Below are 22,622 nucleotides of genomic sequence, written 5' to 3'. Positions count from 1 at the left end.
TGGTGGAATCAAGAAAGTGATACGATGCCATCGTGCCAAATTTAAAGAGGCTGTTAATTTACCAGAAAAAGTGCTCTTTTATTCTCCTGTGTGTGCGTTCAAGTCCGGAGTGCAAATGTGTATCAACACACACGCACAGGAGAACAGAGGCGTTGCGGTTGCGAAGCGGGGAAAGGTCACTCACACACCGCACCATTTATTAGCAAATCGTCTTAAGAAGATTAAGTCGTTGATTATGAGGACCGGAGAGCGAACTGCCCGCTAATCGGCACTAAAGTGAATTTTAATAGACTTATAAAGACGGAATCTTGTTCCTGAGCTGGGTTCACGGGGGATTTCAGAGACAAAGGGCAGAGGACAAAGCCCTGGGCTCGGCCCGCGGGAGCAGAAGAGTCAGTGACTCTATGTGTGTGCGCGCGCTGAGAGCGGCACCCTTCAAACCTTCATGTCACTGTGAGGAAACGACAATCCGCTCTTGGCAGCAACTTCCACAAGAACCCAATCGGTCCAAAGTGACATTTTTTTTTCCAATATGAAGAGAAACACAAAGTAATGTACTACATACCTTCTGTACGAGTCATGTTACCATATTTGTGTGCTTTTTTTTTTCTTCCCAGTCTTCACTGCGTTTTTTTTTTTTTTTTTTTTTTTTTAAGGAGAAGATGGTAAAAGTGCGGTTTTTTTCAAACATTTCCTTAGCTGTTGTTTGACCAGACAGCGTTTCAGGTGGTTGTGGCCTTTTTGGGCAGACACTCTCGGCCAGTGAAAGTGTGTGCACATACTGTGTCAGTGCTGAAGGTGCGAAATACTGCGCTACTCTACTCTACTCTACTCTATTGTGAGGCAGCTGAGGCAGTTGGCGCCTTTCGGGTGCGCGCGAGCCTCCCGCCGCTCCTGCACGCTCCCCGCGCGCTGCCGCGGTCCGGCACGTAAGAGGTTAACCGCGCCCCCTCCCGCGTGGAAAACGCCACCGCGGGAGCCCAGAAAGGGGGCCCGGGCCAAACCATTCCGCGAGACGCGCTGAGCGGGAGCCCCCTCGTTCCATGGCCCTCGCGCGAAGTGAGGGCTCTGGGTGCGCGTGCCAGAGGTCCCGTTAACTTCGCCGTTTTTACGAAAAGAACAAGTCAAGGCGCCCCACCCAAATGCTGGCCCGAGCAGAAAAAAGTGAAGAAGTGAAGTGGAAGTGACTGTCCGAGGTCCGAGCGAGTGCCAGCGACACTGACTGAGACTGATGCCATCGCCGATCAGTGATCACGCGCTCGTCGGGCTCGAGCCGTCCACGCGGGAGCGAGGCGCGCAGTTGCGAGAACGGAGGGAAAAGGAGTTTTGACGTGCGCGGTCACGCGGGATTCTTCTTGGTCGTCAGGCGTCGGAAACACGCGTTCTTTCTTTCTTTTTGAATTCCGTGGCGAGCGGAGGACCAGCGAGATGCCACCGCTGTGCAGTTAATTGGAGCGGCAGCACCGCAGCGACTCGCCACACGTCACGGCACAACTTCTGGATGTGACGAGCAGCAATAAACTGTTTGGAGAGAACAGAGAGAGACAGACGAAAACTCGATGATAACTTCTTTTCCATATAAGCACAGTATAAGTGCGGTTTCTGAACTGGGTGTGTAGCAGTTCCTCCCGTTCTCCTCTCCTCCTGCTGCTGATCCCACGAACGCGCCGACGACTCTCAGTCTGGTGCCGCACCGCGGAGCGCTCTGTCCGAAGGTCCGACTGGAGGAGCATGAGAAAGTGTCCGCCCCGGCGCCGCTCTCCGTGTGCCCGTGGGCTGCGCCGCGCACGGGAATGATGCCGTCCAGCGCGTGGAGAATCGCCGTGCTCCTGCTCGCGTGTGCTCGCGTGTGCTCGGGTGAGTACTGCAACTGAGTTATGTGTCTAACTCGCGGGCATCCCCTCCGCACGTGGTCCATGCAGGTCCCCGCGTGGGGCCGGGACTCCGGGCGGCCGCACCTGGTTCTCTCTGAGCTCCTCGCGCGGACAGTCAGTCGGTGGATTTGATGCAAAACGCGACGCTGAACTACAGCGTGCGTCTCAGGCTCGTCGTGTGTGTCTCGCGCTCCATTCATACATGATACAGTCAGTCAGACGCCCTTCTGTCTGACTCCTAGTAGTGATTATTTTTTTATTATTGAATTAGTTTTATATTATCATTTAATACACGTGTGCTCTCAAACTTTAATAGAAGCGCTTATGGCGCGCACGTATGAATTTTTAGACCAACTTTTTAATGCGTAGTGACGGTTTTCCCAACGTGTGACAAAGAAGAGAGGTGGTATAATCATTCACAAGTTTATACGGACTGCGGAACGGGCGACGTAGAAGGGACAAAGTAAGTTAAGGCCGCGAAAGCTGTTGTGTCACTAAGGATAGTAAAAGTGTAGTTTATGTTTAAAAAAAAAAAAAAAAACTCTGAGGTGCCTGGTGCGAAGTGTGTGTCTGGGACGCCGCCGCCAACGCCTTCTCCATGTGCGCGACACACACTCATTGCTGGCGCTGTGTGTGTGTGAGTGAGAGAGAGAGAGAGAGAGAGAGAGAGAGCGTGCGCGCCGTAAGTCTCCCTGCTGCTCTAGTCCGACCCGCGAGTTTCCTTTTAAAATCCTTCTCGGTAAGTGTGTGAAGTGTGACATGTTAAAGCCTTAACTGTTAAAGCCTTGTGCGGGTGGAGGGTCTGTCACCCCGAACTGCAGTCGCAAGCAGCACTGATGAAGTGTGTGTGTGAGAGAGAGAGAGAGATCCACTGGCTCCTGAAGGTGACTAAGTTCAGAATCAACGTGTGTTGTGTGTAAGCAGAGGCCTACACACACACACACACACACACTGGTGTGTGCCTGTGCAGAGCAGGCTGCGGCTCAGTGGAGTCCACTGCTGTGTGGTACGGAAGTGCACAGAACCCTGGTAGTGTTCAGTACCACTAATAACAGCAGTGTCTGGTATCTGGGACACACACACAAGTGAAACTGTTGAACAATATTAAATGTTCTGGAAAATGTTTCGTAAGAAGTTGCAAAGATTGAACCAGGAATGTGCCCTTCGGAGACTGGGGTTTGGGTTCAAATATGTCACAACTTAGTCTTTTATTTAAAGTCATTGTGTGGATGCACAGTAACATCATGTGGCATTTGTACGTGTGGCTTGTTAGATAATTGAAAAGCGTTCCGACAAACAGTTCCTTTTCACTTCACGCAGTCCAGCGGCAAAGATGAAAATGCCACTGAACTAGTGAAATTGTTCTGTAGCAGTATTAAACACCTTCTACTGTTTGGTGTAAAAAGCCTTACAACGAACATCTAGTGCTCACATCCTCTATCTCTTGCAGATTGACCGCTTTCTTGTGACCAGGAGTTGTATTCTTTGTGTGTCTCAACTGTGACCGTTGAGCTTGCGCTCCTCTTTCGAAGGAGCGACTCGTTTCCGAGCTGTAGCCTTCGGGTCACAAGTGCAGTTGTGTACCTGCTGCCCCGCTTGTGGCCCTGCAGGTGTGTATTGGCTTCTCACACTGGGTTAGTGCTCTGATATGTGTTATCAGCCAACCATGGCTCTGAAAAATAGGAAGAGACTAGTCATCTATGTCGAAGGTGCACCACAGGAACACACACATGCAAACAGTGACACAACAGTTGCTTAAAAAGGCACATTGTGACAAATACACACAGAGGACACACACTTCTCATACACTCATACCCAGAGCATTCAGTTCAGTATGCTTAGGTATGTGTGTGAGTGCATGTGTGTGTGTTTGTCAAGGAGAGAGTACATAAATCTGTCAGCCTCAGTTTACATGGAACTGTGATCTACAGGGCAGGGCCCGAACCTGGGTGCGATATGGAGATCAATGGTCATTAGATGGTGTTTGAGCAGGGTTAGTGTGTCTCCTTATCGCTCGTGTGGAGATAACAGGCCACCGAGGCTAATGGGCCCATAATTTGCGCATTCCTCACCTTCAAAGCCAGCGCTGTTTACCAAAGCGCTTTCAGGTGTCTCCCTTCGAGTGATCCGTCTTCCTCGCAGCACGACCCCCACCCACCGTTAATCTCCGCGCTTGCAGCGATACCGAGAGTCAGCTGGAAACCACCGGTGGCCTCTGAAGGTGGGTGACCCACCCGTGGACATGTATTCACTCTGCCCACACGTGTTTTAAACTGTGACCACTTTGTTTAAGCTGTCACAGCCCATGTTTAAACTGTGATCTGACATGGCGGTCCACCCATGTCCATCAAACCTTTGCACAACAGCACCAAGAACCGGAAACATTCAAAGGGCAGAGTCAATGAAAAGAACAAAAAGAAAATAAGGTACTGCACGAGTTTTGGATCCAGACTTCTGACCAGGAGTTGTCCGGTTTTAGCCCTTGAAATTTTCTGGGTACTTAACTTGCTGTGAATAACTTCAGTAAATAATCATCTCCATGAATGGTTTCAGAAAGACTCATCTTCAACAAAGAAACAATGCAATAAATATACAGAAAACATCAATGCTTTGCTGTAACAACCGCGTAGACAGAACCAAATGGAAAACAAGGTAATGAATCAAGACAGCAAGTGCAGACAGTGGTACAGCCAAGCTGGAGTGCACAGGTTATCCCCTCTGTGGCTGGACAGCTGCAGGAGGACATGGGACACGAGGAGCTGGTGGCTCGAAGGTGATGTAGGGTCAGATGCCGCGGGGCTAGTGGGGTTGTCTGAGACTGCTACTGGACAGGAATGTAGCACACGCCGAAGTACAGGGTAAGTCCGTAGAAGAAAAGGGTGGAATTACATTTGTGAGGGAAAGCGTGATAATGGGAGACACCTGGACTGCTGGGATGCCTCAAGGAGGATCTGAAGGATGATCTGAGGGCTCCTGTTTCAAGGCTGTCTCCTTGCTGGATGTCCCAGGGGAAGGGGCACTTTGCAAGGGTGTGATGTGGACTGCTCAGGCTCCTCAGCATCCTGTGTGTGTGTGCGTGTGTGTTGGAGGTGCTTTATGTTGGCAGAGACTGTTGTGCCATCAATACCATGTCAAAGTGTAAATGAGAATTGCTGTCATTTTCTTATTTTTCTCTTGCCCTTGACTTACTCATTCTTGCATGAGGAAGGAGTAGAGCTGTCTTTTTAAATCCCATGGGGAAGAATTGTCAACAGGATCCTGTAATGAAATTTCTGAATACTGGAATGGCGTGCGTGCAGCCCGTGGTACCCTGGTGCAATGTGTAAGGTTACTGAAATTAACTGACGTTGGACAATTCCTAATGAAAGTTTTCATAGTCTCTGCTCTTTTTAGTTGTAATATAGCAATTATTTAAGTTGTCTTATTAGGCAATGTAATTTTTACGGAGTGGAAAAATCGGTATATCTCGCTGCATTTTCTGTGCCTTTCAGAATGTCTTTTTGTAGCGATTGGTATTTTTGCTCTGAAAGAGTCATTGAAGGCTCAGTTGACCAGTTGGCTTCCTTGTTGGCGCCTGTGTTTCCTGCTGTGGCATTAGAGTCCTGAGTAGTTTGGGCTGAAAAGAGCCCCCAGACCAGGATGCAGTGTAGCACTTTAACAAGCGCCCGTGGGCTTTGAGGTCAGGGGTCGGGGGTCAGTGCTGAGGGCGGTTTCAGTAAAGAAACCCTTCAGCCATTGACCTGTGGCACATCCTTGCACATGCATCCTTTTTTGAGGTTTGGTGTGTTTTTGAGATTGCAGTGCAGCTTTGCACATTTGGTTTGTTGATGCCCGTGTCGCCAAGTGATCACCTCTGTCTCCCTCACGCAGCCCCTTCAGACTGAGCATGTGAGCAGATTCCGTCTCCATACTGTGGGATGGCTCCAGACTGGCAGCTGTCACAGTGCTGAGAGCAACGGCCCGGCTGTCTCCGTTCAGGGGCAATTTACTCTGTGTTTATTTTATGAAGGCTTCCTGCATGTAAGTGTTGGTTGCAGCATTGTGCCGGTGCCAGGAAGGAGAGAGACCGGCTGGTTGCGGTTGACGGGCGCAGTAAATAAAGCACGGTTCCGCTCTGCAAATGTGTTTGCAGTAGAGCAAAGGAGAGGCCACTCGAGGGTGTGTTTACCCTGGGCACCAGACAGAGGGATGCCCAGCCCTGACTTTGACCACATGGTCAGATTTGGAAAAGGCTCACCGCTCCTCACACGCTAGTTTGAATGACCTGCTTCGGGTTCAGACCCTGCTGCATCCAGCCTTACAGAGCAAAGTACAATAACAGACACAAGTCTTATTACACCACATCTCAGCACTTTTAAAAAGACTTCCCCAAAAAGTTTTTTATGACTTTTTTCTGGTGCCGTTTACATTAGTGTTGATAAAGTCTGTAGACTGGATTCTAATTCAACAGCTCACTAATGCAATGTGTGGTGAACTAGATTATTTTCAGTTTGCTTATAAACATAGTCATAGCACTGAAGATGTCATAGTTACAGTCACAAATTTGGTTTCGAAACATCTGCACAAAGCTTACACACGAGACAGTACTTTTTCTGGACTTTTCGTTAGCTTTGACCTGGTGTTCTGCTGTTAAAAATGGTTCAGGTAGATATCAGTCCTAGTCTTATTTGCTGGTATAAGTTCTTCCCCACTAACAGAGTACAGTTGGTGATGGTAAACATGATACTCTCCTGCCCCATACCCAGTAATGTTGGAACACCCCTAGGCTGTGTCAAGTATTATCTACTGTACATAATTGTATGTGCTATACTTTTATACGACTGGCAGCGCAGCAGGTTTGTTAACACCAGCACCACCACAAACGTGAAACACACGCTACCATGTTACTACGGCTACGACGTCGCTAGTCGATAATTTTTCTGCTCCATTATAATGTTGCGGGATCACCGCCCTATATGCGGTCAGTCATTAAGCGAAACGTTGTTAAGCGGCGCATGACAGTACTTGGTATACTGAGTATTCTTGTCAACTTGGTATAGCCATCTGTCTGTTAAACTTAAGACCACATTATTCAAAGTACTTGAAATTTGTTCCAAAATTGTAGGCCAACCCCTTGAGCAGTGCTTCTTGGCAGTTTATCAAAGGAATATGAAAAACTTGGACGTAGCATCTCTTCTGACCCCTCACATGCTCTAAACGACGAATACCTGCTTATGCTTTCAAATAGACGGCATAGAGTCCCGAGGTCTACGCTCAATGGGATTAAGAATTCTTTTATTCCTCAATCAATTAGGCTTCTCAACCAAGACAGCTGACCACTCAGGCAAGTGCAATTATGGTCCCAAATGTGGTAACAGTTGTACAGGACTGGACGGCAGCTGAAATAGCTGTGCGAAATCCTTTGAGCAGAAACCTAGGTGTGCACAACTCGGGCCGGTGCAATGTGTGCTGCGAGATCTTGTGCTAAACTGTATGTTCATTTGGAAAGCACTGTCCTTTATTTATCCATTTATTCATCTCCTTTTTTTCCTCACTCTTAAGTCTTTGTGTGTTTGCCCTTGTTTTGTGATATGTCATTAACCTTAAAGGATACAGCTGGTGTGATACAAAACAAATTTCAGAAACATTTGGCAAAGTTCACTTGTGTCGTATTCAGTCCCCCTTCATTAGCTTTCTCATGAAGATGCATGGAGACACCAGCCTGCTTGTCCTACATAACATTGTTTTAATATTGTTATATTTAAATGGCTTACTACTATCATACTGCTTGTAGAGCAAGGTTTTATCCTCTTAAGTGAGGGTGCAGGGTGGCCAGCTCAGGTTTAATGTGGGTCTCAGAGGAGCAGCTGGGGTATTTTGTGGTAGGATTTCAGTGTAGAACACCTCAGCTGAGCCAGGTGTAACCTTCTCTAAATTGCTTTCATGGTTCCTTACCCCACACACACAATGTCTACAACTGCTTTTCCTGAGCAGGGGGACAGCAAACCAGAGCCTAACCTGGCAACAAAGGCCACAAGGCTGGAGAGAGAGTGGACACACCACAGACAGGACACCAATACATTGCAAGGCACTCCAAGCAGGACTTGAACCCCGGACGTACCATACAGTGAACCCCAGCCAAACCTGCTGTGCCACCACACCCCTCTGGTTCCTAACCACTTTTAATAAATTGTACAGCCCGATCTCCAGTGTCTCTGACAGGACGGGACAGGGCAGGTTCCTGAGACAGTTAATGAGCAGGTGAGATTAGTCTCCCTCGCTCTGCACTGCCTCCTTCTTCCCGTATAAACATTGCGATGGAGCCCATACCAGACATTGGAATGTGGCAGACAAGAGATTTGGTGGGGATTCATTACTATCAACCCCTCGACCCTCTGAGAGGTCAGCAGAAAAAGCCAAGGTGAGGGGTCAGTGGGATCACCAGAGTCCAGTCAGTCTTGTGTAAACTGTGTGGTGCTTCTCTGCCGCTGTGATTCATTCCTCCTTCCTTCCTTCCTTCCTTCCTTCCTTCCCAAGGCATCGACTCTGCAGCTGTCCATAATTTTAGAGCTACTCTTATCAATATTGGCTACATCTAGCTGAAGTTGTGAATGTATTTTTGCATAAATTTTCTATGCTAATTACTCTCTGTAGAGAAGTCTGCTTAATGAATAATTAATTACAAATCTGAATTTAATTTAAAGCATATTCTGCAGTGCTGATGTAATGATGTATGTAAATACAGTACTTTATAAAATTTTTAATCATATACAAAAATATATGCCATGTGTATTTTTTATATGCAAGCGAACAGGTTTAATCAGCTCTGCCCCCCAAGCACAGAAACGCACAATCAGCATGGCTCTGGGCCTAATTAGGGCTCATCAGGCCGCCGGAACGGCTCCAGCTCGCTCGCTCTGGGCTGACCGACAAGGCGAGCCTTGCTCTTTCCACTTCCTCCATCATCACCGACAGGCCAGATAAACAATTCTGGGTCGTTTGTTTTAGGGAAAGATAAATCAGGATCACACTTCTAATGAACTCGTGCTCCCTTGGGCGCTAACAAGCTCGGGAATTTGCTCGACACGGACCTGACGTGCACTAATTGGTGGCCCCCAGTGCTATCGGTGGGTGTCTTTTCGAGCTCTGTGGCCAAGGGCCACTACACTGGGGGTTGAATGTCTCCCCCTCATTCCCAAGCTTTACCCCTGAGTATTGAGAAGCTGGATCTTGTTGCAGAGGAAGTGGGTAGTCACTGTTGTTTCCGAGAGGCCCGTCCCACATGTCTCATACATTTTGTACACGTAAAGTTCCTGCGGTTTGCTCTGCAGGTAAGCCCCCGGGGCTATGAGTCACTCAAAAACATTGTCACGGTTACAGTTGAGCTTCACAGCTCTGTGTGTGTGTGTGTGTGTGTGTGTGTGTGTGTGTGTGTGTGTGTGGGTGTGGGTGGATGGACGGACCCAAGAGTGACTTGTCTGTTTTCTCAGCCGACATCTCTGAAAGCAGTGAACACAAGAGTCATTAATACTTGCCAGGGGTGTGATAAATTGCGGTGATGTTTTACCCCTCACTGCTCTCTAATGCCCTCTGCCACTTGAATGCTTGCCCTGAATTGCCCCGTTGATCATCATCGCGATCACCATGATGATAATGTCTCTCATGGCAGGGTTTTACTGAAAACCGTAGACCTTTTTTGAAAAGTAAATTTCTCGGTTGACTCAGCTACTTAGGGTTTAGAGTTTCGGATTGCTGCTCCGGGTCCTGTGTCACAGGTCTGTTGTGACAGTGGATCAAAACCTTATCTCATCGCGTGCAGTGGGGGGTGAGCAGGGGGTGAGCAGGGGGTGGGGCTTTAAATAGGAAATTAAACAGCTGCTGTCTGTCTCTAATATCTTTGTGATGTTGGGTTGGGCCTCCACTGGCCTCAGGAGCTAATGAGGTAATGAGCTCATCTGCAGTCCCAAAACGCTCACAACGTACACTCATTCAGTGACTGCATGTCAGCTGACTTTACTGCGAAAGGCACACGTTACCATTTGCTGCAGTTAGAGTATGAACCGACCCATAACCAGAGGTGAGACGGTTGCGTTGCACACTTTCCCTCCTGGGCTTGGAGCCAAGAAGTAATCCCTCAGGTGAACGGCAGACGTAGAATCCTTTTATCCGCCCGCCTCCGCTGATGTGTGTGAGACCCCCATCTACCGTGTGCTCTTTCCACCGCTGAGCCCACCATTGAGTCTTCCATGGCAGCACACAGAGACCATCTCCCAATTTGTTCTGCGCACTGGCGTGGTGTGGCTGTGGGGTTGCCCTTTGACCTTTTCAGGGTAGAGATGAATAATGTGCTCCCAACCCCTTTGTCCCGCGGTGACCTCAGTCGCGGGGGGCTGGTGGCTGACCTGGTTCAGTTCATTATAGACTAGTAGGCTTTGGCATGCTAATGAAGGCACACAGTGCGGTTGCTTGGTCACACATGGGCGCTCTGCTCTGTCTGGGCTTACTTTTGCTCCGAGAGAGAGAGAGCGCGATGGTAAGTTGGAACAGGAAAGCTGAATGTAAGAGGCAAGTCCTTGGGTGTGGGGAGGAGGACATGCTCATTTTCTGGCACGGCTCAGAGGATGGGGACAGAGCTCAATGGCTTTGCTGTGACAGAACACATCAACGGGTGCCGGTCATAGGTTATATTGTCTCAGTTTTTGGACAGTATGGGTAATGTGGGGTGGTCCAGCGTTACAGTTTGGCTTTAACTCCACAAATATCTGATGACGAGAAGAATTGTTCGAACCCAGCTCAGCTTTGCTTTTTTCACTTTAACATGACTTCTTTGGGCTCCTTCAGTCTAGCATGATCGGAGCAGTTCCTCTGAGACCTCACCATCCTGACCTCTGACCTCACATTAATTCCTCTAAGCGCTCACAGTGTCTCACACCCTGAGGGGGTCAGCTTTTGCAGTGATGCTATTCCAGGCATTGAGAGTGTGGGAATGTGTAGAGGATATCGCTACCTGGGGAGAAAATATGTGAAGGCTTTGCAGACCTCTGCAGGGGGTACATCCTGCAGCAGGAATGGACGTTAGCAATGTTCCGGCCAACATTAATAAGTTCCAGTTGAGCAAATTTAGCAAAGGGGACAGAAAGGCTTTCAGTTAAGAGTCATGAGAGAGGCCCTGGTTGACTGCTGCTCATCTATAAGCCATCATGTGACACATTGTGTCTTTGTCATTATGTTTTCTGGAAAGGCCTTGTGGTAAAAGTTTCTCTGTTAAATTTACCCACATATTTACTGCACCCCATTAGGTACAAATCCAGCCAGACAAACCATATTGTAATTTGGAGCCACTTCCCCTGTCCTCCTCTGCAAACCTTGGACCTCCTTCATGTCCCTCGTGGAGAGCGTATGGTCCTTGTAGATGTGCAGAGTGGCCAAGGTGATCTTGGCGTTGGGTACTGCACGAAAGTGGCCAACAGCAGGGATCAGCGAACAGCCCATGCCCTCGTAAAGCTGCATTAACTGCGTATTAACCATGTTCGCTTGCTGAGCTTGATGCTCTCAGCCTGCGATCCGGCTGTGGATGGGAAGGTGGGGAGGGGTCTCGCATCTGTGTGTTCCTGCTGGAGCCTCTGTTGGGTGTTGAAGGATGCTGGGGATGTTTACATACACACACACACAGAATAACTGTGAACACTGTGGTTCACAAGCCTATACAAGCACATTTAGGCTGATGAGAAAAGCAAGCTGCTTCTTGTGAGACAGTGTTGGGCTGTGGCTCCAAAAGCACCTGACGGCTTGGCCAGCATGTTCTACAATGCCGTGTGTCCATCTGTCATGGCACCAGGCTTCCTGCAGCTAAAGTGACCTGGACTTTGAGACTCCAGTGTCAGTGCCCTTCACGGCCCCCTCCCTCGCAAAGACACGGTACCTAGATGGGAGGCTTCAGGGATGCCCCCGATGGAGAGGGAAACCCGTCTCACGGGGGGCTTCCTCAGTGTCACTGACATATGCACATTGTTGTGACTATACAAAGAGAAATATGAGTTCCAAAACAAATGGGAAGTAATTTTTGTGATCACTACATGGATTTATCTGTCTTCGTTTTTTTCTCAGTATTTTAACATGATGGTCTTTGGGGCAACGTATAAGACATTGTTTTGGGTGATGAACTCTGAACTCAGTGTTGTGTGCTGGTTGGGTCTTTAAAGGGAAGCTGTATGTTTAACTGGATTACTTTTATTTTTGTCACAGTTTAAGGCTGTAAATTTTGCAGGTGTGGAGAGTTCAGCAGCTGTGTGTTTAGTGGGCGCCTTGGGATTATTTAGCAGAACATGTGATGTTGAGCAGTAGCAGTGTGCTCAACTGCTGTCGGTGTTAATATGGCCAGACAATAGTGGAGAGATATGGAGTGTCTCCTGTGTTCATACGATTTAGAGAATGGATACACACACATGCGCACTCGGATATAGCAATGCGTTCCTCCCCCCAGCTGTCAGAATACATACGGTAGTATAACCGTGGTATGCTTTAATGGTCATTTACTGAGGCAGAGTCTGTCCAGTGTCCTGCGTTTTCTTGGCCCCGGACAGTTGAATGATGCACATTTCATGCAGTGGAGCTGCAGTACTGAAGCACTGGGATGTGGCCAACAGCAAGAGTTTTGTGTTGGAAACGTGCTTATCGCTCTTCCGACACACCAGCGTGTTATTTCCAAGCATGCTTGTATTGAATATGATCGGCTTACCATCCAGGTGCTGTTTCCATTGCTTGGCTTATGCCAGCGGTGTGAAATTGACCCACAACTTGTGATGTTAGAAACGATACACATAAAAGTGTGTGCTTCACTCAAAGGGCAGACCGGTTCCTTTCAAACAAGGCCTGTTTTGAAATTAGCCCAACCCCCTCCACCCACCCCCCGAGTCTTGCTGGTTATAAATTCTGTATTTCTGCACAACTCTTACGGAGCTCAGACCTCCCTTCTCAAACCTTATTCATGAATTAGTTGAGGAGAGAAAAAGGCTGAAAAGTCTTTGCGACTTCTTCACGTAGAGTGCTTTTTCTGAATGGCAGCAACACACGCTCCCACAGCCATGTCAGTGATGACCAGGCTGTGCTCTGGACGCACCGTCTGCGGCTGATGTTGGTCGTGGAGGGGCTCCTTTCTCCACATGGCTGTGCCACCGGACAGACTACACAGACAATTCTCTACTCTTTGTTCTCGAAACTTTGTGTTTTGTGTTCTCGAACCATATCCTTGTATGTTTGTACAGTCATCTGTGGCTATAAAATCCCTAAGAATAGTCACTAGAGAAACAGCGCAGGTTTTTTCAGATGCCTGCACGTTCTTTCAAATTTAAGAAATACTCCGGTTATCCTGAGCTGTCGGAATGGCAGTGTTGGCACACAGCGAAGCGACGGGCGACTTGCATCCTTCCTCTGGGGAGTAGCAGTAACAGACGGAGGGGAGAGCAGTACGCATTGTTTGGCTGCTTTTAATAGGATTTGATCCTCTTCCAAAACTGTTTGGGACTTTATTGCCACGGCGTGACTACTTTTATTGTTGGATCGTCTTTCAGGGCACATTCCTTTTGTGTGTGGGGGGTGTTTGTGTGTATGTGGGGTGTTTTATATCACAGGAAGGTGGTTTAATGAGATGAAATAAAAGCCAGAGGTAATTTCAGCTGCTGTTGTGGTTCATTTCTGTGCATAGCTCATCTTAAGTGCTTACATGATCTTACAAATGGGACAATAGCTTGTAGAGATCACACACACACACACACACACACACACACACACACACACACACACACGGTACACGGTGTAATAAATATGATAGTGTAACATAGTGGAGTGACAGAACATTCCTGCTGTGTATTTCAGCACACACTGTATGATTTTGTATTTTTCCAGGCAGGGGGCCTGTCTGCTACATATAAATCTTAGCTGCTTTATTGTTTCCTCTATCTCTCTGTTCCTTCCAGCCCTGTCAGGCAAAGACAGCTGTGACATGGTAGTTTTCGCAGAAATCCGCTGGACTTCCTGCCCAAATGTTCTTCTCACTCCTCCCTCCCCTGCATTGGTTTATGGATCGATTGACAGCCCGACCCCAGAGTCCTTTTCCGGGGCTCGATTTACAGCTCGCTGTCTGCCCGAGTTCTTGCAGGTCCTTGGTGCGTGTCAGGTCTTGACGGACCATCCTGGTCCTTTCCATTCCTCAGTGCTTGCTCCCTCCCAGTACACACACAGTCTCCTTTCCCAGCTATCGCTGCTGTAAATCCTCCTAGCAAAGTTCCAAGAGTTGCAAATTTGCCCCATGAAAGATACCGCTAACCTGCTAGCATCTGTATCTTCTATCAGTGCAGAATGTCAACATCTTTATCTCTTACCCATGCATGCCGCACGCACGGCACGGAGGAATGCCAGTCTGGTTTCTCCTATGTAAGGCTCCTCTCATATCCCTCAGTTAAGCCATTCGGTGGTCCTCCTCTGTACAGCAACAAAGAAGGGCAGAGAGCACATCGCCATTGTAACAGCTCGCATTTGTGCATCATCTTTTCTGCATCTGTCGACATCACATGCCTTCTGTTCTCGATGGAGAAAGGGTGGGAAGTGCAACCCTCCTATCTAAAGCCTCTCTCTATCACTCTCTGGGGCTGTCTCTTTGGCCTGCACCAGGTATCATGCTGCTGGGTACAGTGTGTGTCTCAAACTGCAGCTCTGTATAACATGTGCCTCCCCAGCCTTGTCCCTTTCTCTCTGTGGGATCATTCATGCACACCTGCGCCGATCATAATCCGCCCAGTAATCAGTATTTCCCCAGGCTGTGTGGCCGGGGAAAATTGTTGGGTGAGGAGAATCACGCGTTGCTGCTGAGGGGGCTGTCCACCTGCCCTGCTGTTGTGTGTGTGACGTCACGGCTGTCTCTCATGCTGCTGTTGGAGGAGATGTTGTTCGGAGGTCTTGTCCCCAACCGGATGTGCAGTGAGGGGATGGATTCAGATGAATGTTTTATCAGCAAGAGCTTGTGTGTTCCTGCAGGGACATTGATCGGCTCCGTCAGCGTTGTCAGCCAGGAAACATGATACTCTGGATTCCTGCAGAGTGAAACTTACAACTTTTCAGTTCTGAGATTTTAAAAAAAAAAAAAAAAGGTAATTTTTGTTCATAATTTTAAAACTATTTACGTATAGCGTACATTTGCACCTTCGCACTGGGTATTTTTACTGGTGAAATTTATGGTCAATAGATTGCTCAAGTGTACGACGGTAGCGTGTTCTTTATTTAAACCAGCACCATATTGGTTACAAGCCTGGCTTGTTAAATACTGACTTACCTAATGCAAAATGTTTTCTGACAAACTGAATTTCAGGATGCAATTATTGTGCTGTATATAAAATGATAGTTTTGTCTCCATTGAGATCATCACTGACCCTCATAGAAATGAAAGTAAGGGGCTTGTTTGCAAAGCAAATCAGGAGTTTGAGGTAGAAGACAGGAAGCAGCAATCGGTTCCCCGTCCATCAGTGACAGATTCCGAAAGATCTTCAGGAGTCCTACTTTACCACATGTGTTGTGTAAATGTTGGGAGGAAAACAGGCAAATCAGAGGCAAATTCTGTATTATCATGTAGGCATCTGTGTGTTGCGCAGTTCAATGGCCTTCTGTCCAACTCTGTGAGTTACTTCCTTGATCACCGAGATCGTTTATCGTGGTCCGTCATGGAGTTCCCAGCTTTCAGCAGCATTCACCCAGACTGACAAAATCACATCCTCTTGCTTTTGGGCTAGTAAAACAAGTACATGACACAATTTGGAGCATGTAGAGGGAATTTCTCCCACCCTCTTTTCTGAATCATCTGGTTTTAGTGTGTTTGGGTTCTCTCTGATTCCATCTTGAGACACACCCAATCCACCAGGCATCCAGTCTGCTTGTCGACTTGAAGGCCATAAACTTGGTGTAACATCACAGAAATATAGAGACTGTATTTCATGGTTGTATTGCTTAGTGTTTCTTGAGGGCTCTGCTGTGGCTGGATATGGTAAGATCATGTGGGATGGGTTGAGTTTGTCAGGGAAGGCATGACTGGGTGTGATTACGTACAGCAGGACCAGTACTGTGAGAACATACGTTCATCTACAGCAGGTACAGTTGAACCACAGTGTCATGGTGAGAACTGTGTGGGGTATGATCACGGGGGAAAAGGTTGTCCAAGTGATGTCCGGTTGAGCGACCTTGAGAAGGTTATGGTCAAGTTGAGCAACAGTGAGAGGGTTAGCTCAGTGGTTGTGAAAGTCCTTTCCACTCACTGCTGTAATTTCATCATGTTCCTCCTCCTGTCTCTCTTTGGACAGCCAGAGAGGACAGCCGAGCTACAATAGTGCGAGACGGAGTTGGAGCAAGATGAAGTGAGCAGTTGTATTTGCTGGTGTGTGTGTGTGTGTGTGTGTGTGTGTGTGTGTGTGTGTGTGCATGTGTTGGGGGGAGGTGTCTAAGATGATGGGAGTTAGCCCTGCAGTCACCGTCACCAGCACCTCTTCCTCCTTATACACCCCCAGGCCTCATTCACTGTGTGAGTTAAACACGTCATCCAGTTACGCATCTTTGTGTGGCTGATATACATACATACATACATACACACACACACACACACACACACACACACACACACACACACACACTCAGATATCACGGGTCAGGTTGGGCCAGATTGGGTTGCTGGCTGGCCGTGAACAGTTGGCTGTCGTAATTAATCCTCCGAGATGGAAAGGAGTCCTAGTATGTAATGCCATTACACAACTCGTAGGCTCCCTCACCGGTGATGGGGGAACGACGGGCTGGAGGGGAAGCTTAGCGGTTTTACCCTCTGCTACACTTTTCAAGTCTGAGTTGAACGTACTCGTGAAGCTGTGTGATACATGTTAAAAAGGAAATAATTTAGTTTTTTTTTTTTTTTTTTTTTGTAAGGCGGTGCACACAGTGCCTAGCACTTCAAAGGTGGTTTTAATAAAACATATAGTGTGCTCAGGCATAAGCCTCCATGGAAGCGGGGGCTGTGGGCCAAGCTGGGTTCGTGGGCCGCAGCCAGGATCAAAGTGGCCGTCGGTGCGGTGGGGATCATTAAACGAATTTCTCTCCACGCTGATGTCCTTGTGTGCTGCTGCATCTTGGGATTCAGAATTTTGCACGGGAAAGATGGGAAACCTGCACACAGTCTGCTGACTTCAGGATACATAATGGGCAAGGAACCGGTCTTTTGGCCAAGAGATTTGAGGTTCAAGTCCTAGTGCTACAGCTGCATCGGTACACAAGAGAAGGCTAGACATAGATTTCTTTATCGTGGCGTATCAGCATATCAGAAAGGTGAGAGCTACGTATAGGTCTCAAGAGGAAGGTGACAAGCACAGTCGAGTTCACAGCGAAGTGTCTGGTGAAAAGACTCCCCTCAAGGGTTTGGAAGGAATTGGGTCTCCAAATGTGAACTGAAGTGTATTTGAAATGCGGTTCGATTTCAGCTTCTCCTGCTTCTTTCATACATACATGAAGGAGTTTCACACAGCCGCTCACAGTGCCTCCTGTAGCGCATTAATTCACAATTCGCTGGAGCTCCAGGCTCACCGAGGCTTTAAATCATTTAGTTCACGATTCACATTTTTAATGCATGTATGCATGTATGGGTGCTCGGGGCCTGAAAATGTTACTGATGGTATTTGAGAATGAAATTGAAGAAAAATGTTTCTGTACCTAACCAAATGAGATGCTAATAAGGTGAGCTGTGGAACGGCCAACCTGGTTCTCTACCTGGGCAAGACCTTTTTAAGGAGGACAAAAGACAAAGGAGAGACACTTGGGCCGGCTTTCCCTTGAGGATGTGTGCTGCAGCGGACCCCGGTGTCGGTTCTCCCCAGGGGGACGTCTGTGACAGCTGGTTCATACGTCGACGTTTCAGCCTTTTGTTGTGCCGCGCACAGTTGTCTACAATACCGACGCTCAGAGCAGCTTTGTTCGGCGTGTAAAGACGCTCGTCGACACTAAACCGCTTAGTTAAAGATAATATACCAAACCCCCCAGAGTTCATTGCTGCAATGAGGACAGTAATCCAAAAAAATACATTTAATTTGCGTAACCAATCCTGCAGTTGAGAGCTCTCAGTGCTTCTGGTAATTTGCCACATGCAGCCACACAGAGAGCCGTGAAAATGGCAAATGCTGATCCAGTAGTACGCAAAACGGTTTAAAGCCATGTGTACGGTGGAAGTGTCAGAGAGGCAGGAAAGGCAGAGCCGTCCCACAACGGTTATGGGTTTGAGTCACTTGGTCACAGCAGGCCACCCTGTTGATTAGACCTTCCTTCCCTGTGACAAGGCGGCTAAAGAACTTGTTCGGCCTAATGGACTCAACAGTTTGGCCAAAGCATTTGTGCCTTTTTAGAGTGTTTGTATTTAGTGTCGCTGTTTAAACCTGCTGCAAAACTACTGAGTCTGTGTAAGACGTCATTTTCTGTGCTGTGTGGTGCCTTGTTAAGGAACCCCAGGAGCTCATGGGAAGCACGCTCACCTCTGCTCTCCCCCCTGCATGTGCTGATAAGAGTCCAGTGTTTCGACAGCAGTGTTTACAAATGGAGTGAGAAGGAGGGGAGAAGGAGCAAGAAGCGTGACAATATCATCAGCTGCAGCAGCAGCCGTGACGACGAAGGCGACAGCGCGCCGTGTGTAATCGCTGTAGGGTAGACGAACGGGGAACAGGTCCGGCGTGCGGGGATATGCGGGTATGTTCAGGGGTTTAATTAATCTTCAGTTTGTTGGCCGCTCTTGCCGTCGAGATGATTAATCTGTTGTCTGCGTTCCCCATACCCCTCCACTCTACCCCGACGAGGGGGGGTGTGTGAAAGCTGCTCCCTCAGCACACAAATTGGGGGTGTCAGGTGCAGGGTGGGGAGAGGGCTTGTGTCTTACACGCAGGAGCTCTGAATAAATGACTTTTGTCTGTTAGCTCAGGCCAATTAGACCAAGCTCCTTTAAACTGCAACTGATCGTAATCTAAAGGGAAAAGTCACCCCCCAACTCCTGCGCGCCCCTCCCTCACTTGCTCTCCCCCTCGGACCTGCTTGCCCCCTTGCTCAGCCTTCTCCTTTGCTCCAGTGCCTTCTCCGGGCCCTTTGAGGATCGTTGGCCTAGCCTGCGATTAAATGCTGTTGTAATTATAATCATCGTTACGGTCGGTGACGCCGGCCTTGTTAGTGCCACATGGGGCAGGTCTGTTTAAAACCATCTAACCATTATCAATATTAACGTCAGCTCTGGGTGGGGGTCTGGGATTTACACAGTGTGACAGAACTGCTGAGCGTGAATGATTTCAGATGCGTTTCCTTTTAATGGCAGTGGATGTACATATTACAGTGGATCTTTTTTATTTTTTTTTGGTCAAGGAATATGGAGCTCTGGTAACATCAGCATCACTCACCTCTTCATTCCAGTGTTTTATGTGCTGACATGTTTCACATGTGTTTTCTCTGAAGTCACTTGAAAGCCTACTGTGGCCCCCGCTGCTTCTCCCTGGGGTTCAATCCCAGAGTCCCAAGCCCAGAGTCCAACAACCCACCTCTTCTCTCCTACCCACCCTGCAGGGTCCCGTCTGCGCCAGGAGGACTCCCCGCCCCGGATCGTGGAGCACCCCTCCGACCTGATCGTGTCCAAGGGCGAGCCGGCCACCCTCAACTGCAAGGCAGAGGGGCGGCCCGCTCCCACGGTGGAGTGGTACAAAGATGGCGAGCGGGTGGAGACGGACCGCGACAACCCTCGCTCCCACCGCATGCTGCTTCCCAGCGGCTCCCTCTTCTTCCTGCGCATCGTCCACGGCCGCCGCAGCAAACCGGACGACGGCAGCTACGTCTGCGTGGCGCGCAACTACCTGGGGGAGGCCGTGAGCCGCAATGCCTCGCTGGAGGTGGCCCGTGAGTGCCACGCCCATTGCTTGGGCTTCACAGCTTTTCAGTGCTGCTGTTGCTGCTTTCTATAATTTTTGGAAATATATCTATATATCTGTCTATCTGTTCTGAGGTATACTGGCCAGATGGGAATAAAAGTATGTCTTGAGTTCAGGGTATATAGTGCTACAGGGTTTTTGGTCTGCTTCACCTTTGCACCCAGAAATAGAATTGTTTTGTTTTGTTTGCTGGTTTGCTTTTGTTTTGGATTGAATTTGGATTGAATTTGGTCTACCCTTCTATATGTTTCTTGTCAATGTTTTTATTGCCTACCCTTTCCCCCCCTTGGTCACAGTTTTTTCTACTTCTACTTTTACTTTCTACTTTTAAAAATAAAAAAAAAACTTCAACTTTTTACAATTTTTCTTTTCTCCGGTTGTTCCACTGTCTTCACCTTTGCTGAGTTTTCCTGTTTGTGCTCGTCCTGAGGTACACGGCGTCGTGGCTCCCATCTGCATGTGGATGTGTCGGTAGTTTGGCTTTGCACACTAAGTCAGCGGTCTGCTGTACCCGTGGCCTGTGGCTTCTTTGCCATGTAGCCTTAAATCTCCGCTGGTGCTGCTCCATGTGCAAAGTCAGCAGGCTGATGCTGCGCTGGCCGGTGGTTCCGTTCCCTGGAATCCCCACGTACCAGTCAGGGCTGATGAGTAATGGACCCTCGGTTTGCCCATCTGCTGTGCTTGTGGTCGCTGAGGTACAGAGGACAGATGTGCTGTGCGCGTAGTGTACGTGTTCCTCTTCTGTTGTGCCTTGCAAGCAGTCCAGAGGCGATCTCTGCGTTTTCACGCTCGGAAAAATCTGCCGACAGATTTTTTCAGCTGGCAGCATGCTTTGCTTCACGGTGCTCTTTGAGTCCTCTCCGGGGTGGAATGGGAAAAAATCATGTGTTTTGCATATGTTCTGTAGGTTGCTCTTGCACGTTGTGGAATACTAAATATACTTATTGAGGAAAACGTATGAAATATAGAGCTTTGCAGACCTTGGGTTATTTTTAAGAATGAAAACAAGACTGTTTGGCAGGAGAAGCAGTCACCCAAAGTGAGAGAGCAGTTGCCTGAAGCAGGAAATGGGCGCTTATTCATTGCCAGATGCGATAGGACCTTAAGGAGACATTGTTAGGCCCCGGAGAGAGAAAAAGGAGCACAATGACACAGTCTAAAGCTCTAGGAGTGCAGAAACATGTGCCTTTCAGATCCCCAACAGAACCGCAACAACACGACTCCAGGACAACCCACTCAAGAGAGACTGTAATAATACCATCCCAAACCTTTAATTCGACTCGAACCATAATGACAAGGTTCGAGGTCCAGTCTCAGATTCTGGGAGTTGCACTGATATGGTCCAGCTACTGAGATCCAACAAAAATATTAATAATTTGAGGCCCAGCCCACGATCTGGGTTCCGTGTTCTGCATGCAGTCACCCCTACGCTTCTTGTTATGAACCACATCACCCGTTAGCTCCGCATTGTGCTCGTCCAAACGTGACCGTGTACGAGTAAAGCGCAGCGAGGCGTCAGCAGGCACGTGGAGCTCATACCAGGGGATTCGGCTCATCTGGGGTGCGGACATCTGGCCGCCTACCCAAAGTGGTGCGCTGCAGTGTTTGTGAGTGCGCAGATCAGTGTAACGATGAACGGCAGGGGCAAGTCAGATGAGAAGTGTGTTTTGCACCATTTCATCCATGAAACTGGTTAATGCCCACCTCGCTCATCTCAGCCCTCGTGTCTCCCCACACTCCCTTTTTTGGTCTCTTTGTCAAACTTCAGATGACACAAACCATTCAAGAGGAATTTGTTGCGTCTCTGCCGTCACCAAGACAGCCTTCTTCTTAAATCTGTTTTTAAAACAGAAATGGCAGCTTTCTAAAATATTATGTGAGGAGTTATGATTTATTTTCTCTCATTAGCCAACACTTATGTGACTGTAGGCCTAATCCTTTTTTCAACAACGCACGTTTCTGTTATTTTGGTTTCATAGAGACCCGTTTGCAAGGCTTAGCCGTGACGGCAGTGCGGTTTGCTGCCGTTTTTGGACAACTCATTTTCACTAATGCATTTTAAAGCCTCTGTCTTGTCACTGTGTTCGTACCTCATTTCTGGTTGAGCCTTTCCCTGTGATTTTTGTTTGACTGCCAGGTGATCATCTGCTTGGTGTACATACATACAGGGAGCAGTCATGGAAAGGAAGAACATGAAACATCCTTTACCTTGTGCTGTCTTTTTTTTGACACACAGACCATATTTGACTATCTTCCTGTGCATTCATATCCCTCACATTCACTTGTGTTTGCTGGTCCATGACACCTCAAGCCCCTCCAGCTAGAAAGTCCAATGGGAGCGTGTTGTCCACTCAAACATCGACGTTGGGATGGCCGTACTTACTCCCATGGCGGAATGATGTCTGTTATGTCCCATCACAGCCAGCGATTGCTTACACATCTCACTGCTAGCCCTCACGTAAAAAGCACAGGTGGCACTCTGGCTCCGCTGTGTGCTGGCGGTCCTAGAGTTGTGTCTGTAGAACGTTAAGACAGACCCCCCTCTGCCTCTTTCAGGACCTGCTGTCTGCAGCTGAAATAACAGCCTGAGCTGCAGAGCGGATGAGGGATAGCAAGGGCTTTTGAGAAGAATTCCTCCTGATGTGCCTTTTCTTTCCTTGCTTTTTTTAAACATTTAAACGTTGCGAACAGCGTGTGCGGCCGAGCTTTCTTCTATTTTGTGGGTAGTAATGACACTCGCACACAGAGACAACTGAAATGTGTTTTGAATCAGTACTAATATCCCACAGCTGAC

General features: G+C 48.2%; 1 protein-coding gene across 3 annotated transcripts in view; it reads left to right on the top strand.

The window, feature by feature from the left end:
• The first annotated feature begins 674 nt into the window (after positions 1-674).
• The window catches only part of LOC108921268 (roundabout homolog 1-like), an 86,536-nt gene continuing 64,588 nt past the window's right edge, over positions 675-22,622 (top strand). For all 3 annotated transcript variants that reach the window (XM_029251010.1, XM_018730660.2, XM_018730659.2), the window contains exons 1-2: positions 675-1,857; positions 19,470-19,796. In XM_029251010.1, the coding sequence (XP_029106843.1) occupies positions 1,794-1,857; positions 19,470-19,796 (391 nt within the window). In that variant the 5' untranslated portion in view covers positions 675-1,793. The remainder of the gene's footprint in view (positions 1,858-19,469; positions 19,797-22,622) is intronic.

Source organism: Scleropages formosus, chromosome 4 (genome assembly GCF_900964775.1).
Source record: "Scleropages formosus chromosome 4, fSclFor1.1, whole genome shotgun sequence".
NCBI classification, from domain to species: domain Eukaryota; kingdom Metazoa; phylum Chordata; class Actinopteri; order Osteoglossiformes; family Osteoglossidae; genus Scleropages; species Scleropages formosus.
The sequence above is the reverse complement of the archived record's forward strand: the minus strand, read 5'-3'. Positions and strand labels throughout refer to the sequence as shown.